The 17,035-nt window shown below is 25.6% G+C and overlaps 1 protein-coding gene and 1 long non-coding RNA gene across 2 annotated transcripts; both read left to right on the top strand.

Annotated features, from left to right (window-relative positions):
* The first annotated feature begins 4,979 nt into the window (after positions 1-4,979).
* LOC113550055 lies at positions 4,980-6,525 on the top strand. The gene is made up of 3 exons (XR_003404990.1): positions 4,980-5,080; positions 6,259-6,344; positions 6,433-6,525. It is a non-coding gene; the product is annotated as an uncharacterized LOC113550055 (long non-coding RNA).
* Positions 6,526-11,868: 5,343 nt separating this feature from the next.
* On the top strand, positions 11,869-14,994 carry LOC113550356. The gene is made up of 8 exons (XM_026952113.1): positions 11,869-12,245; positions 12,518-12,728; positions 12,795-12,967; positions 13,293-13,402; positions 13,634-13,757; positions 14,256-14,347; positions 14,427-14,602; positions 14,663-14,994. The coding sequence occupies exons 1-8, from the start codon at positions 12,118-12,120 to the stop codon at positions 14,738-14,740; spliced, it is 1,092 nt and encodes a 363-aa protein (XP_026807914.1). The 5' UTR covers positions 11,869-12,117; the 3' UTR covers positions 14,741-14,994.
* The last annotated feature ends 2,041 nt before the right edge of the window (positions 14,995-17,035 follow it).

Here is a 17,035-nt window from a genome sequence, read left to right as displayed (position 1 = left end):
ATAATAAGGTACTTCCGAACGTAACAAAATCAAAAGAATATTATAATATCATTAAATATCTATGTATAATTATAACTTATAACTATTTATTTGTAAGACAACACAGTTACGGGAATGTTTAAATAAAAATTGTAGATCATCCAATTATTTAACTTAAATTGATAAATTTTCTTTTGACACATCAATAATAACTATCATAAACCACCCTAAATATAAATATTAATTAATATCGCACAATTATGTACCATTCGTTAATTATATTATTAAAATACTATGGTAGTTATTATTAAATTATATATGCTTTTTAATAATTATATAAAATATAAATATAATATTGATAAATATGTTATACATTGCAATAAATCAATTAGTCTACATACACATTAGCATACGAAATATGTCTTTTAAAATAATTAATTAACAAAACTAATTTATTATATTAATACATTGGTATTTAAAACCCTCTTATAAGTCAATAGTCATATCAAGTTATCAATATATTATATATACCAATTAATGGTTTTCATAAAAAGATTTAATACTAAAAAAAAGTATTCTCAATAGTCTGTAATAAATAATAATAGCTCAAAATGAGTCAAAATATTAATACAATTATATCACATGTAGAAAATACTAAGGTTTGGAAAATTTCAAGTCTATAATGGTTAGTTTTGGTTTTGAATTAGATAGGTAGGTACATAAAAAAATATACATATATTTGATAAGAAATCGTTATTTTACATGTGAATATCGAATTTCGACAAAATTTAACTTACTATGACGCTTATTGGCATATTAAACATATTTAAGGTACTTCGAACAACTTTTTTTTCATAATTTGTGTAAGCAAAATGTATAATAAACCTATTCATTATCTAGCACATTTTTATATAGCTCTCTCTATGACTATATATATATATATCATATTGAGTTTTTATTCACGTAATCTTGTAACAAACACAATATGAATTAAATGCTATACCTACATAAATTATATATCTATTATTTGATATTATATGAGTATATACATATATAGTAGTTATTAAACTTATGACCTTTTGTCCTTTTCTAACAGGCAACACATATACCTTGTGTTATAACTACTTATATAGGTTATAATTTAATTATTATGAAATATTGTCTCCTAATTATTGTAAACTTTTATATTTAGAATCTAGATACATATAAAATACATATTAAATCAGAAGTCCAATTGGTGGAGGGGGCCAATCCCCCCAAATTTAAATTTCAAATTGCGCCTATGATTATAGGGCATGTATATATATAATAGTAAGTATAAACTTATATAATATGTATTAAAACTTATATTTATATATATATGTAAACTAATGTCCCGTCCGGTGCAGTATTCTCGAGTCATTGCTGCTTCTCTTGATACACATTTATTTACTGAAAATAATAATACAAAAATGAGAAAGATTTTCAAACATTTGATATTTATACATATAATGTACAAAAGTACAACTAAACATATTGTAAAAAATTTCACTCGTGTCAATAAATTCTATTGCAATAACAGAATAATATAAGAATTGGTAGTTAAAAATTATATTTGAAAATATAACAAAGAAAATAAAATAATAAATAATATTTTTTTTACATGTGAAAAATATATATAATAACATCAATAACAATATAAAAAAAAACCAAAAATACAACAAAATGAAACAAAATAAGCAACTTATAAAATTGTATTTATAGAGTTTATAAACAAAAAAATGAGATGAAAAATAAATTTGATTAACCAGTGCTGTTTAAGATAATATACAAAAACTCGGAAAACAAAAATTGTATCATAGAAAAAACATATAAATAAAAATTAAATTTAAAAAAAAACAAATCATAATTATAATGAGCATGAAATTTCAGTGAAACTACTAAAACTAGGGCTGAGATTTATATATAAATACGTATTTTTACCAAAACATGTATTGCAAATGATAAATTCATTTCACGTGATTTGCAATAAAATAAAACATATTTTATTTCACATGTTTTTACATATTTCGTCATAAATACATATTTTAACATAATTTGTAAAATTTTTGCATTTTTTTTATATATACCGCAGTGGCGTCATTTAAGGGGGAGCAAGATGACCATTTGCCCCTGTCTTATTTTAAAAGCAGCCCAATGGGCCGGTGTCCGGTTTTTGCCATTTAACCATTATTATATTTTATTAGTGAAAAAACATAATTATTTTTATATTTTCAGAAAATATTTTATAGTCTAACTACTAAAAAATTATTGTCACAGTGATACATTTTTAATTAATTGATAGTTGGAATAAATTTATATTTAGACACATGCGAGATGTGCATGTATGTTTTGTGTGTGCGTTTGTGTATGTGTTTTGTGAAGAAAAAGGATTTTGGAACACAATATTGTTGTACGCACAATAATAATAATTAATATCATAATCCCATATAGTTTTATTTTTAAAATCTACAAATTCTATTAATTTACAAATTCTAAAAACAACAATAGATTGACACTCTTATTTATCCTTGATCTCAGTCCTCAGACTTCAATTAACCGGCGACAGTCGTGTATCACAATTCACAATTCACAGTAAAGTATTTTTTTGTTAAATTAGTTCAGTTTCAGTAACCGCTTATTCTACATAGGTGTATTAATTTTTTTTCGTGACGCGTGTTTTCATTATTCTTTTGATATGGATAAAACATTTCTTAAAAAAAAAGAAATGGCTGGTGCGGCTAAAAACCATCGTGCAAAAAAAAAATAAAACTACAGCAAATCGCTCTAGAATCAAAAACAATTATTGAAATGTTTAATAAACAAACAAAACCTGAACCTGTTATTGAGCAATAAAAAATAAAAAATAAATAATATACCTAACTTAAGATAATATTATTTTCTAAATTCGATTTTATGTACCTATCATTTAGATTAAAAAAAAGAATATATCCTTTAATAAATTAACTATATTTTTCTTAATTAATAAAAATTGTTATACTTAATAGTTTACAGAGTTTTAATTGGATTGTACTATTGTTTTTATAAAATACTTGCTATCATATATTTGCAAATTATGTTATTACCCAGTTAATAAAAAGGCTTGTAACAATTACAGTAAAAAAAAAATCTTATTAAGTATAATAATGAATAGGTGAGGTGGGAACAGTAATTCAATAAAAATGTAAGTAGATATTATTTGATTGCAAGCAAAGCGAGCGGATTTTTTTTTTACCCATTCGGGCTGGGAAAAACCTTTGCCCCCTCTATTGAAAACTTGAATGACGCCACTGTCATCTGTGCTATTAAACTTTTATAATAAGCTCATAAAACATCATAAGACATCAGTACATCATTATTAAAAGACCTATTTTTATTGACAAATTGTTGTGGGATTTATTTAGGTACTTAACATTTAATTCATAAAAACCAAATTGTAAAATAAAATTACCTATAAATTAAATATTGACAAGCCAATAGCTTATGATGTTAAGGTCTCGTTTCCAAAATCCAAATGCGTTATAATTATAAATAGGTAACATACTAACATCGCAAACCCAAATACCCAATAGTGTACGTATTATATAATATGTAAATTATACATATAAAGTACGTACAAGTCAAAGAATATTTTTTTTCAAAACTATTTTATTGTAATACTTTATAAAACGTTAATATTTCTCGTTTCTTGATATAAATAATTATATAATTGATATTTAATAAAAAAATGTATGCAATTTGTAACTTTCCACACCACCTTCATTATTAAACGACGTACGTTGTCCGTATTGTTTAATAACTTTATGAGGTATTACACAAGGCGCGTTTTTTTTATTGTGGTGTCCCCAGTAGGCCTAATCCACATCGTAAGTGAGAACGCATCATATGCAGGGGAGTATTTAGGTAGGGGCTTTGGGTACCGTCACAACAAATGTGTGCCATAGAGGCATAGAATACTATAGTATTTATGTAACATGGTGTTCTATGGTATTAAAAGTTTCACCATTGCGCGGTGTAGAAGTTTTTTAGTTTTTTTTTTCTAGGGGAGAGGCGCAAAATATGTGTTGCTCTTATTCTAAAATTCCTAAATACGCCACTGATCATATGAATGCATTCAAATAATAAAAAAAAATATACAATAACTTAAACTATGTAAATATCAATAATACTATACAATTTTTTTCAATAAGGAAACCTAAGAATAAAAATATGATTTTCGCTATTGTACATGCTACAAAAACGGGTAATGTGTATAATATGTGTGTTGCCGGCCGGCGATAGTCAATGTGTTGGATGAGTGTGGATGAGAGATGAGCGCTGACGCGTAAGGGGACAACTAAATAAAAATTATTATAATATACTAATATAATAACCTAACCTAACCTATACTATATTACAAACACATCCTGGCAACACTTGATAATAAGATGAGCTGCCAATCTTCCTTCGGGTTGAAACGAAGTAGAGTGCCGACACATTTCCCATCAGCTTTGTGACAAATTCTTCTTCACTGATAAATATAAATATTATATATTTATATATAGTATACTGTACCTACTACGATTCTAAAAATTATTATATAATAGTATAATACAAACAAATCCTTTCGATAGTTGATTATCAGCTGAATTTCTTTTTGCTGCTGCCAAACGTCCTCCGGGTTGAAACGAAGCAGAGTGCCGACACATTTCCCATCAGCTTTGTGACAAATTCTTCTTCACTAATAAATATAAATATTATATATTTATATACAGTATACTGTACCTACTATGATTCTAAAAATTATTAAATAATACAAACAAATCCTTTCGACAGTTGATTATCAGCTGAATTTCATTTTGCTGCTGCCAGACGTCCTCCGTGTTGAAATACAGCCGACACATTTTCCATCAACTTTGTGACAAATTCTTCTTCACTAATAAATATTATATACATTATACTGTAACTACTACGATTCTAAAAATTATAATATAATACAAACAAATACTTTTGACAGTTGATATTAAGATGAGCTATTATTGATGCTGCCAATCTTCCTCCGGTTGAAACGAAGCCGAGTGCCGACACATTTTCCATAAGCTCGGTGAGTAGTCCATGATCCAGCAAAATGTATGGTTCCTATAAAACTACAAACTAATGTGCAGATTAAATGCAATTTAAATGATAGAAAAAAACAATTTTAATATATTAATATATTTGTTGGTGTTCTTTTATTTTTGGATTTAAATTAATTTTAAATTTTTTATTCATAATTTATCAGTTAAAAATGTAAACAAGAACTAAGAAGATTATAGTATATTGCAGTTTAACTTTCTGTTCGGTGGCCACCTTTTAAATCCCTCGCTCTCTTTTATAAGAAAGTTAAACAGCACAATAACTATAAAATATATAAATTTAAACATACACAAAGATGAATTAGCTATGTAATGAAAAAAAAAATTGGTAATTTATCAACGTGTTATTAAAATAAAAAGAACACCTAAAACCGTAGTACAGTATATTATCTGAAAAAAAAACCCATTAAAGTTAAATATAATTTAAGTAAATATTCATAATATACTGTACTACTGTTCAAAAAATTATAGTATTAAACAAACACAGCCTTGCGACACTTGTTATTCAGATGTTATTGATACTGCCGATCATCCTCCGTGTTGAAATACAGTCCACACATTTTCCATCAACTTTGTGACAAATTCTTCTTTACTAATAAATATTATATATAGTATACTCTACCTACTACGATTCTAAAAATTATAATATAATACAAACAAATCCTTTCGGCAGTTGATATTAAGATGAGCTTCTTATTGATGCTGCCAATCTTGCTCCGGGTTGAAATTATACAAGGATATAGCGTAATTATTTCAGTTTTGTTGTTTTTCCGATATTATGGCAAGATCTGAAATTTTTTGTTTTATTTTACTATTTACTACCCAAAGTACCAAATAGATCATATTTGCTACAAGAATTCATGACAAACAGAAAATAAACTACATAATTAAAATCATTATACATTTTTCGCTACGTCCAAGATCTAAGGTATACTTAACGACTTTGTTTTATTCTTGGCAATTTCATCATTGATGCATGGTCGGTAACCTTTTTGAACTCACAGGCCACATTTACAAATTAAAAACAGTTAGCGGACCAGATAAAAATAAAAATTTTATATTCTTAAATTGTTTACTATGGAAAAAAATATTGTCTAGAACTTTAAAATAATAAAATATAAATAAATAAAAAATTTTATTGTTTTAGAATTTAAAACGGGTCGTATACAATAACCCGCCGGTTGCCGGTTGCCGACCACTTCATTGGACTGGACGATCGAAAATAAAATATAGGTCTGTCATCGGAGTAACAGCTTGTACAAGTCAATAAATATTTATTTTATGTATAAAAATTAAATTTATTACTACCCTAAAATTATAGGACAATTAACCTACGCAAGTATCCTTCGACGCTATTCGGGGAAATCAAGCTGTGTCATATTAAAGTTCAAACGTGCACAGCCACCGAAGAAACAGCTAGTTTATTTCATCATTCGTCTTCTTTATGCTTCGAAATGGAATGATTGAAATAATTTATAAAAATGAGAGTACTTGTCATGTACTGAAGGCTGTTGTTTGACGACTGTTCAATATAATTATTAGAATTGTTAATCGTCTCCTACAAATGACAACGATTGTCGTTTGCCATGGATGATAAATATTATAATAATGTTTTTTTTTATAGAACTCTTTGTGATTTTATAGGATTTATTATTATATTTCAGCTGTCTTACATACGAAACTTTTGGTATCTAATTTATTTCATACGTAAAATCATAATAATTGTATATTATCCTGAATTTTTTTTTAAATTATAATTTTATAACTGTTAAGTCTGTAATATACTAATATACTAATATGACTATCATGTATTTTTGGCCTCACGTATTTTATGCATTGCGCGTTGGGGAATAAAATATGTGCTTACGTCGATTACATCGTCCCGGTAGCCCATTGTTCATATAAATGAATAGGTATATTTTATTTTAAGTTTAAAATGTAAATTTAATCCTAAAAAAAAAATAAGAAAAAAACTTACGTAATCGTCGACTGTTCCCGGGATACCGAGTTGTGTCAGTCTTCAGTTTATAATACGTAATGGTGCACCGCCGCCGAAGAAACTGCAAATTTTCTTCATATTGATCTTCATCGTGATTCTAAATGAGAATAAAAATACATTTTATGAAAATAAACAGCACGAAATGAAAATGAGAGTGCTTGTCATGATGTACTTCAGTATTGTTCATTAAGACTATTATAGAATTGTTAATCGTTTCTGACGAATGTCGATTGTCATATGCCACGGATGACGAATATTATAATATGATAAATCTATATAGAATTCTTTGTGATATTTTACGATCTATTTTTCTATTTTAGCTGTTTGACATACGTAATTGTGTCTGAAGACCCCTATCATAATAGAAAAAAATTCATACATTTCGTTTATTGTTGTTTCTTGTAACAAATAATATCTAGTCACTAGTCAATGCTTTGGGGAATCAATTTACTTTTTAAACTTAAAATAAAATATCTTCCTTTTTGATGAAAAATTCGCTACCCTGATGATGTAAGCGATGCTGTAGGCGCATATTTTATTAATTTATATATAAATTATATAATACTGAACTTCAAACAATCATAATTTAAGTTTCCAGTGAGCATTTTATTTTTGTTTTTGCATTAAAAATGCTTATGAGAATTCCTATAGAACATTTTAAAATTGTAAATATAAAAAAAAAATATTTATATGAATACTAATGAAAAAAATAATTTGAACATTTTAAAAATGTTAAAAATTTGTAATAATTAAAAAATAAAGAACATTGTATAAATATATTTTGAAATATTTTTAAAATAATAACATAAATTAGAAATACTCCGTTAAAGATAATTTGTTTTTAAACTTTATAGTATTATAGTCTATAACACAATATAAAAATCGCTTTACAAGAATTAGTTTTTTTTTTTCGGGATGAAAAATTAATACTCAATAAATCATAAAATATTGAACTTCAGTCATAAAAAATAATGTGACTTTCCAGTAAACCATTTATATTTGTTGTATTTAAAAAATTACTATATTAAATTTGTAGATAAAAAGACATATTATATAAATATCTAATGAAAAAATTATTTGAAAATTGTATAGATTTAGACAAAATTTATCATTATTTTGATTTTAAACGTTTATTAAAATATATCGTGACTTTACATTTTTTATTACAGTAATTTAGTAACTGATGAGGAACACTGTATTAAATTTTAAATCATATTTGCTATTAATAATTTTTATCGATTCAAAACAAATAAAAATAAAAATTTTATTTATTTAAAATTGTTAAAATGTTTTTATAATTATATAATATATAGGTTAGAAAGTTGGTAAAATTTTCAACATTCTATGATTAGCATTTTTGAATTAAAACTTAGTAAATTAATTAATTTTGTCGAAATTATAAAAATACATATTCACAAATCAAAAACAATTTGCGGACTAAATAAAAATAAAAATTTTATATTCTTAGATTATTTACTACGAAAAAAATATTATCTTGAACTTTAAAATTATAAAATATTTAAAAAAAGATTTCATCGTTTAAGAATTTAAAACGGGTCGTATACAATAACCCGCCGGTTGCCAACCAACTGCATTGGACGATCGGAAATAAAGTACAGGTCTAAGTAATCGGGGTGGCAGCTTGTACAAGTTAATAAATATTTATTCAAAGTATAAAAATTAAATTTATTACTACCCTAAAATTATAGGAAAATATAATTATATTATTATCATAATTATAGGTTAATTATTAACCTACCCAAGTATCCTTCGACGCTTTTCGGCGAAATCAAGCTGTGTCATATTAAAGTTCAAACGTGCACAGCCACCGAAGAAACAGCTAGTTTATTTCATCATTCGTCTTCTTTACGCTTCGAAATGGAATGATTGAAATAATTTTTAAAAATGAGAGTACTTGTCATGTACTGAAGGCTGTTGTTTGACGACTGTTCAATATAATTATTAGAATTGTTAATCGTCTCCTACAAATGACAACGATTGTCGTTTGCCATGGATGATAAATATTATAATAATGTTTTTTTTTATAGAACTCTTTGTGATTTTATAGGATTTATTATTATATTTCAGCTGTCTTACATACGAAACTTTTGGTATCTAATTTATTTCATACGTAAAATCATAATAATTGTATATTATCCTGAATTTTTTTTAAAATTATAATTGTATAACGGTTATTTACGTTTTTATACGGTTTGGCTGAACTAAATGACTAATAATTTTAAAAATATTTAAAAGTTTAATCATTAAACTGATATTACATACTAAACAGTTAATAGATTATGATGTTTTTCATATAATATAGAAGGACTTACAAAATTAATAAAATTAATTTCTATATACAAGCAGTTATTCACATTTAACTCATTGTACACATATAAACACATATCATTTTCGTTTCGGTACTGTATTGTTTAAGAATAATACAAACTCATACTATTTTTACTGATTGTAAAATTAATCAATAAGTTCTAATTAATATGTTTAGATAAATTGCGATATCAATATATATAATAAATGCATTATTTATTATGCTATGTTTATTTTATCCTATAAATGTATAGTCAAAATATTTTAAAAACTATAATATTTATAAGAAATGCAAACATTAACATTTATTAAAATTATCAAATAACTATATTAATTCGTTTTTAAATTACTATAAAAAACAAAAATTGGTTGAGGAGAAATATTTATCACAGAAATATAAAATGAATTTCTAATAATGTCATCAAAATTTAAAATTCAGACAATTATAAAATATTAATGTGTCTTTTCGGAAAACTTTTTATTTTTGTTAGGGATAAAAAAAACATATTAGTCAGGTACTCGGCCGGTTAAAAATGAAAAATGCTATTTTTACAATTAATATAAATATAATTTATTATTCTATAAAATGGGTCTGGTAGTATGATGATTATATATTTTTGGTCTTACGTATTTGATGCATTGCGCGTTGGGGAATAAAATATGCATACGTATACGTCACCCGGCGGGTAGAAGATTGCCCGGTGCAATAAGTATATTTATTTTCAGTGGTGTTCCCATTTAATTTTTTGAGAGTATACTATATCATCAAATATAAACATTTAATACATTAAGAATATTTTTCTTATGGTCTATAGGAGTTGAGCTAGTAAAGAGCGTGTCAATAATATAGAAAAAATTGAAATTAAGAGCATACGCAGTATACCTATAATATTGAAAATGAATCTTGAGAGTATATGTCTATACTCGTATATGTAGTATAACCCTATGGGAACACCCCTGTTTATTTTATGTCTAAAAAAAGTAAATTTAAGCTCCAAAAGTATAGAAAATCAAACTCACGTAAACATCGATTTTTTTTTTTGTGAAACTTAGTTGTGTCATATTTAATGTCCATACGTTCAGTAACCACGTCGTCGACCCAGAAACACCTTTTTCGTCCGTCTTTACCGCGTTTCGAAATGAAGATTTTTTTTCTCCGTTAAAATTATTACAACATTTTACAACCGTCAATCGTCTCCGACGATTAGCAAAGATTGATGATTGCCATAGATGATAGATTAATATGATAGATCCATGTCCATAGATCGTATACTGTTTTATTATATTGTAATATTATTATTAGCCAGACATTTAAATTTATTAGGGAGTCTGCCGTTCGAGAGACTCAATTGTGTACTCAATATTATACAAAATGTATAGTCACAACAAGGCGGAGGGCGGGGTAGATTGTATAGATGTTGTTCAGTACATTGAGACTAGACTCATTCAAAGTTTCTGCCATTGGCATCGCATAAATTAGTTGTTGTTATCGATATTCTTCGCCCGTAATATTATTGAATGACACCCGTCTTCTCATTATTAATGTAAAAATATAATACAAAATATTATAATATTCTCAATAATCAATAGTAATATCGAAAACCATCATAATTATTTTCAAAATAGATAAAAATATTAAATTATACTACAATTTTCTTTAAACTTTTTTATTGCTTTACTACTTTTTTTTTTATGGTGAGTCGCCGTCTCAAGGACCCCTGACGAGCCGCCACTGCAGGTGTTGATAATTTTACGGCATAAACAGCTTAAAACTAATCTACATAATATTTTGAATACTTCTCTGTTAGTATTAAATAATGATACACGAATTGGTGTCTTTAAATAATATTTTTGTAATAACTATACCTAAAATCGTTATTTTTCGTTAAAATATCCAGTTTTGTCAATTTTCAAATTTGGTATATATACTAACAGTAGCGCCGAACACGGGTATGAACTGGGGAAAATTCCCCACAAATATTTATGGGTGGGTAGGTGATAATCAAAAATAATTTGTTATGCAGTATCTTGTATGTATATAGTTAAAAATAAATATAGTACCATTCGAACGTAGCTAACTAAACATTTTTTTAGTAGGTGGGTTTAACACCAGCGTTTTTTCCCCATTACATAAAATATAGATCGGCGCCACTGGACTTTTACTGGTTTTTTACTGTATAAATTAAGGTAAAATTAAATTAAAATTAAAAACAAAAAACTTTTAATTATAAATTGAATAAATGTATAAAATTCTTGTGGACGTCTGAATTCTCCGTCAATTATATTCTCTTGCGTCAGTTATCCCCCAGGATCTAACTGTCGAGGGATCTATGTGACCATCGACCACCTCAGACATATCAGCTGCATGAATTGTGAGATCTTCAACATATTATATTCTTCTTATCTATAAACGTGATAGTTAAAATTGAATTCATATTTAAATTTTACTTTACAACTATTCAATTTTTATCTTGGACAGTCAAGCTACTTGAATTGCGGTGGTTGAGCATGAATATTTGAACTACAACCATTACTCACATCTTAGTATCGCTATATTTATGTTTTAAGCAATTTTAAATTAAAATTATCACCGTCTGTGAAATTATTATCGTTGTTACTTTGATACTTGATAGGTAATGTGTAGTTTTTTATGATCAACTGCCACGAATCACGAGTTTTATGCATTTCAGTAGTTATAAATATCGTAATCTATTATCGATTAAACGAATATTTAGTTGCTTCTTTAAGATGCCGTTTTACGCTGTAATTTTCAAGACTAAAAAAACCGGTGCAATAGCAGAAAACTGGTAAATTCAAATCAGCATTTGAATATGCACTTTAACACATTCTACTGAGCAAATTTGTTTAACTAAAAACATAACAAATTGCTTGATTTTTAATTTACATTTTTTGTTGCAACAGTTATCAATACTAATAACAGTTATAACTATCTGAATACGTAATGTATACCTAACATTTTTTCTTGATTCACAATTTGTAAAATTATGTTTTAAATATATTTAGTACACTATTTGGATCTCCCTGATTTCTTATTAATTATTATAATATTTATTTACAGGGAGATGGCTCGTGGATTGAGAGATGCTACTCCTAATTCGTATGCTAAGAAATTTGATACAAAAATAGAAGCAGAAAAATATATTAAAGATTTCAAATTCCAGATTGTGCAAAATGCACAAAGCACTAATGATCATTTCAAAGGAATAAAAAGAAAAAGATCTGAAAATTCAAACTTTACGATCAGTTCAGTAAAAGACCACATAAAAAAAGTATTTTTCTTATTTATATTTTAATTTATTAATAATTGGTTGCTAATAGTTGGCTATTTTCTTCAGATTAAAATGGCGTTCAGTGATTTGCTTGCTGTATCATCCTTTACAGGATTATCGGTGAACTGTGTAGACCAATTGAAGATTTTAAATGATGAAGTTATTGGTAAACTTCATAAAATATTGAATGTGAATGAAACTGAATCCATAGAAAATTTGTCCTTGGTTACTACCGTAAAGTATGTTAGCTTTTTAGTATAAAATAGAGATATAATTATCCTGAGTAATATGAAAGAAATAATTTATACTTTATAGGATTGATTTATTAATTATTTTGTTCCTGTAAATTTTTCTGAACTTCTCTAAACTGGTATTCTTCATTATTACATTTAATCTTATACACTTTTACTGAAATATTTTTGCAAGACAATTTGTTATAATTTTTACTTTGCAATTAGCTTTAATTTTTTTTAAATTAACTATTTCATTACCAGTACTTACATGTTATATAATTAGATTGTAACAATCTCATAAAAATGTATGTATTTTTTAATGTTTGATTAGTACACCATCAAATAAAAACTTGACATTTTCTGATGAAAAAGATATGTGTTCTCCATATATTGATGCTATTGATAGTATCGATTTACTCCCATCTGAACTAGAATCAGCAAGTAATTATAACAGTTATTTATTAACATCACATGATAATATAATATAATAATTTATTATTCACATAATATAAATAAATAGTTGCTTATTTCATTATTTGTTTTTTAAACTTTTAAAGCAATGATTAAAATATATTTTTACAAAAATAACATAAAAACTAAATGAATCAATTATATTAATTATTTAGTAGATATTGGATTAAAAGATAACATGCTAATATTGTTTAATTTTAGAAAAATCTTTCACATTCAATGAAAAAAATGAAGTTGTTGTTTATACTGATGGCGCTTGTTCGAATAATGGCTTTAAAGGAGCATCTGCAGGGGCTGGAGTATGGTTTGGAAAAAATCATCCTCTGTAAGTGTTTTTGTAGTAAACAGGGAACGGATTTAAATGCTCAAGAAATCCTTAAAATATGCTTTTAAAAATACTGTAATATGCTGAAAAATATGCACTTAAAATGTAATGATAAAATTAAATTCATTTTTACCTTATTGCACTGGAAAATCAGAAGTTGCTTAAACTTTAACATTTTAATTAATCTATATTAATTTAATTTATATATATTATGTTGCATATGGCATCTTATCTTTGGCTATAAGAACTGGTCTTATATCTTATCAATAGTATGTGGCTGTAAGCATGAAAATATAAGAAAAAATAAAAAATGTGCACTTTAAAACTGTATATATGAAAAGTATAGTTAATATTATTTTAATAAAATGATCTAAATTGAGATCAATTCTGATCAGATTTAAAAAAGCTTATTCCAGTACATATATCATTTGTATATAAATCCGTTCTCTGGTGATGAATCATGTTATAGTACATTATTGAAATAAATACTTATATTAGGAATTTGGCAATAAAAGTACCTGGAACACAAACTAATAACAATGCTGAGATATTTTCTACCATTAAAGCAATTGAACGAGTTAATTCTACTGGTAATTTCTGTGTATGTTGTTTAAACAAATTATTTTTACAAATTTTTCTAAACAGTATTATTTATAAATTTGTATTCAGGTCTCACTAGAATAAGTATACACACAGATTCAGATTTTGTCATCAAAAGTGTAAATGAATGGATGCCGCGTTGGCAAACTAAAGGGTGGAAAACTAGTGCAGGCGCTGAAGTGAAAAACAAAGAAATGTTTATGATATTAAATAAAAGAATCCAGTCAATGGATTCAGTTAGCTGGGTAAAATAAAACAATTTACTTTAAATTTTGTTCCAAGCCTAATAACAATTTTCTTTATAGACATACGTACCTGGTCATAAAGGAATTACTGGTAATGAAGAAGCCGATAAGTTAGCTAGGATAGGAGCCAAGATGTAATGAAAAAGTTTTAAATTTACTTCACTTTTATTATTAACTAGCTACATTTAAATTCATTTCTTGATTCAAATTAACGTTTTAAATAGATTTTATATCCATCCATTAATTATATGACTATAATGTCAAACAGATGAAGTACAGTTTATGTATGTTTATTATAAAAAAGAAAAAAAACATTTTATACTTAAAATGGGAATGCATCATTACACATATTAGTTTTAAGTCTCAACAATAAATTTTCATATTCCATTAAATGTTAGCTAATTATTTAATATAAAAATTGATTTGTTAATAAAAAATATTTATGTTATTATTTAAGTCTTGTATGGATAAAATAAATTATAAATATTTGTACATATACTAAAAATTAAAAAACCATGAATACAATATGGTATTAACTTCTTAGTAACTAATAATTACTAACAACAATTTTCATGATACTTCTAAGAACTCTTAAGAAGTGAATTATTTTGTGGTTAGGGTGTCAACTACTTTAATAATGTAATAACCCACTAGTTACTCAGCATTTTATTAAGTAGCATATTTTATATAAATATGACTAACTTAACATTAGTAAGTTATGATTTGAGAATTAAATAATTTACAATAAATTAAAATTTAGTCAGACAATCCAATTTGATTTATTAGTAATTATTCTATTAATTTATCTGTTTTATTTTTTGTGTGTGTATATAATAAGTAATTAATTAAATGCTTTTATTTTCAAAATTATGGGCGTTTTCTGGTAGCAAAAATGGATTTGATTTTTACTTTAGAAAGGTCAAAACAAAAAAAATACAGGAATTTTAAGTAAATCCAATTTTTGACAAAATTGGTAAGGTCTTTTTATTAACTCAAAAACAAATAATCATAGCTATTTGAAATTTTCACCAAAATATGTTTATTTTATTATTTTTTATATTAAAATTCTGAGCTACTTATAGGCATAAGAAACTAGATTTTTTTATAATTGTTTATAATGCTGGGTCAAAATTCTCAAAAATTTAATGCAATATCCCACATAGTATGCCTGTATAAAAATATTAAAAATACATAGGCCGAATTTTTTTATATGTATTTACAGTTAAAAATTCATAAGAATTTCTTTGTTATGACAATTTAATACAAAATTCCTCATTAGTAGTTCTTACTCAAACCAAAAAATATAAAGACAATTATTTTTTATAGACATTATAAATTTAAATTTGCACAAAATTACTTATTTAAAGATAAATAACAATGTTAATTATTTTGATACAATTTAAAAACATAATTTGTAGGAACTGAAAATTTTTACATACATTAATAATTCAATACTATACAATGTGTTTTGTGGTGAAGTGACTGACAGACATCATACAAAAGTATACCTAGAATGATGAAAAAATATCCTTTAAAGGGAGAGAAGGTCTAATTTTTTATTTTTAAGTTTCAGTAAATTAAAAATTTTTTAACAAAACCAAATTTACCGCGTAAAACTTTTCAACGTTTTCATAATTTTTTTTATTTTAAAGCTATTTAATTATTAACCAATAGATGCAATTAAACCAGAAATTATGCAAATTATTATTATTTAATTGAAAAAAAGTAAACATTTTTTTATCAAAAGTTAGAATTTTTAAAAATAAATCTTGTACTACTCCAAATAATTCAATATTTAGTATGGGTTTTTTTGTTTTTGTATTATTTTACTGATCAAGAATACTTCGTAAGTTTGATTTCCATATCTTCTATAATTGCAAAATTATACGCAGCTAAACATTACAGGTCTTTTATGATTGTAATTATTGGCTATTTATAATTATACCAAACACGAAGTCTAAACGAAGCATGAATTCACTAGAGTTGATATAAATAATTTAATATGTTAATTTATTTTTTAAGTACAAAATTGAATCTAATTTATGTAAAAAACACAAAATAACAATAAAATAGTTTAAAAATAAATAACAAGGAAATACATTTTATGATTATTTAATTATAATTAATCAGATTTTCAAAGTTCCCACCTAACTGTAAACAAGCTTGAGCTCTAAACTCAACACTTTGTGTAGTCCTTTATTTTAACGACCAATATTCGATTCTAAGAAAACTAAGATAGTAACCATTAACAGCATAAAAGGAGTAACTCATCATTATAAAATGTTCAAGTTCAATAATATTTCTATGTTTATACTCCAAAACAAATATTTAAAACTGATATGAAGGTGCTCTGTTCAGCTCAAATATTTCACATTTGAACACTGAATTTGTGGATTGGCCTTGCTGTGTATCTCGGGGCTCCCCTATATAGGT

Source organism: Rhopalosiphum maidis, chromosome 4, assembly GCF_003676215.2.
Source record: "Rhopalosiphum maidis isolate BTI-1 chromosome 4, ASM367621v3, whole genome shotgun sequence".
In the NCBI taxonomy this organism is placed as follows: domain Eukaryota; kingdom Metazoa; phylum Arthropoda; class Insecta; order Hemiptera; family Aphididae; genus Rhopalosiphum; species Rhopalosiphum maidis.
The sequence above is the reverse complement of the archived record's forward strand: the minus strand, read 5'-3'. Positions and strand labels throughout refer to the sequence as shown.

Coding starts and splice junctions, on each gene's coding strand:
- LOC113550356 (XM_026952113.1), top strand. CDS start 12,118: ATGCATTTCAGTAGTTATAAATATCGTAATCTATTATCGATTAAACGA. Junction 12,729..12,794: donor TAAAAGACCACATAAAAAAA/GTATTTTTCTTA, acceptor TATTTTCTTCAG/ATTAAAATGGCGTTCAGTGA. Junction 14,603..14,662: donor CAATGGATTCAGTTAGCTGG/GTAAAATAAAAC, acceptor TTTTCTTTATAG/ACATACGTACCTGGTCATAA.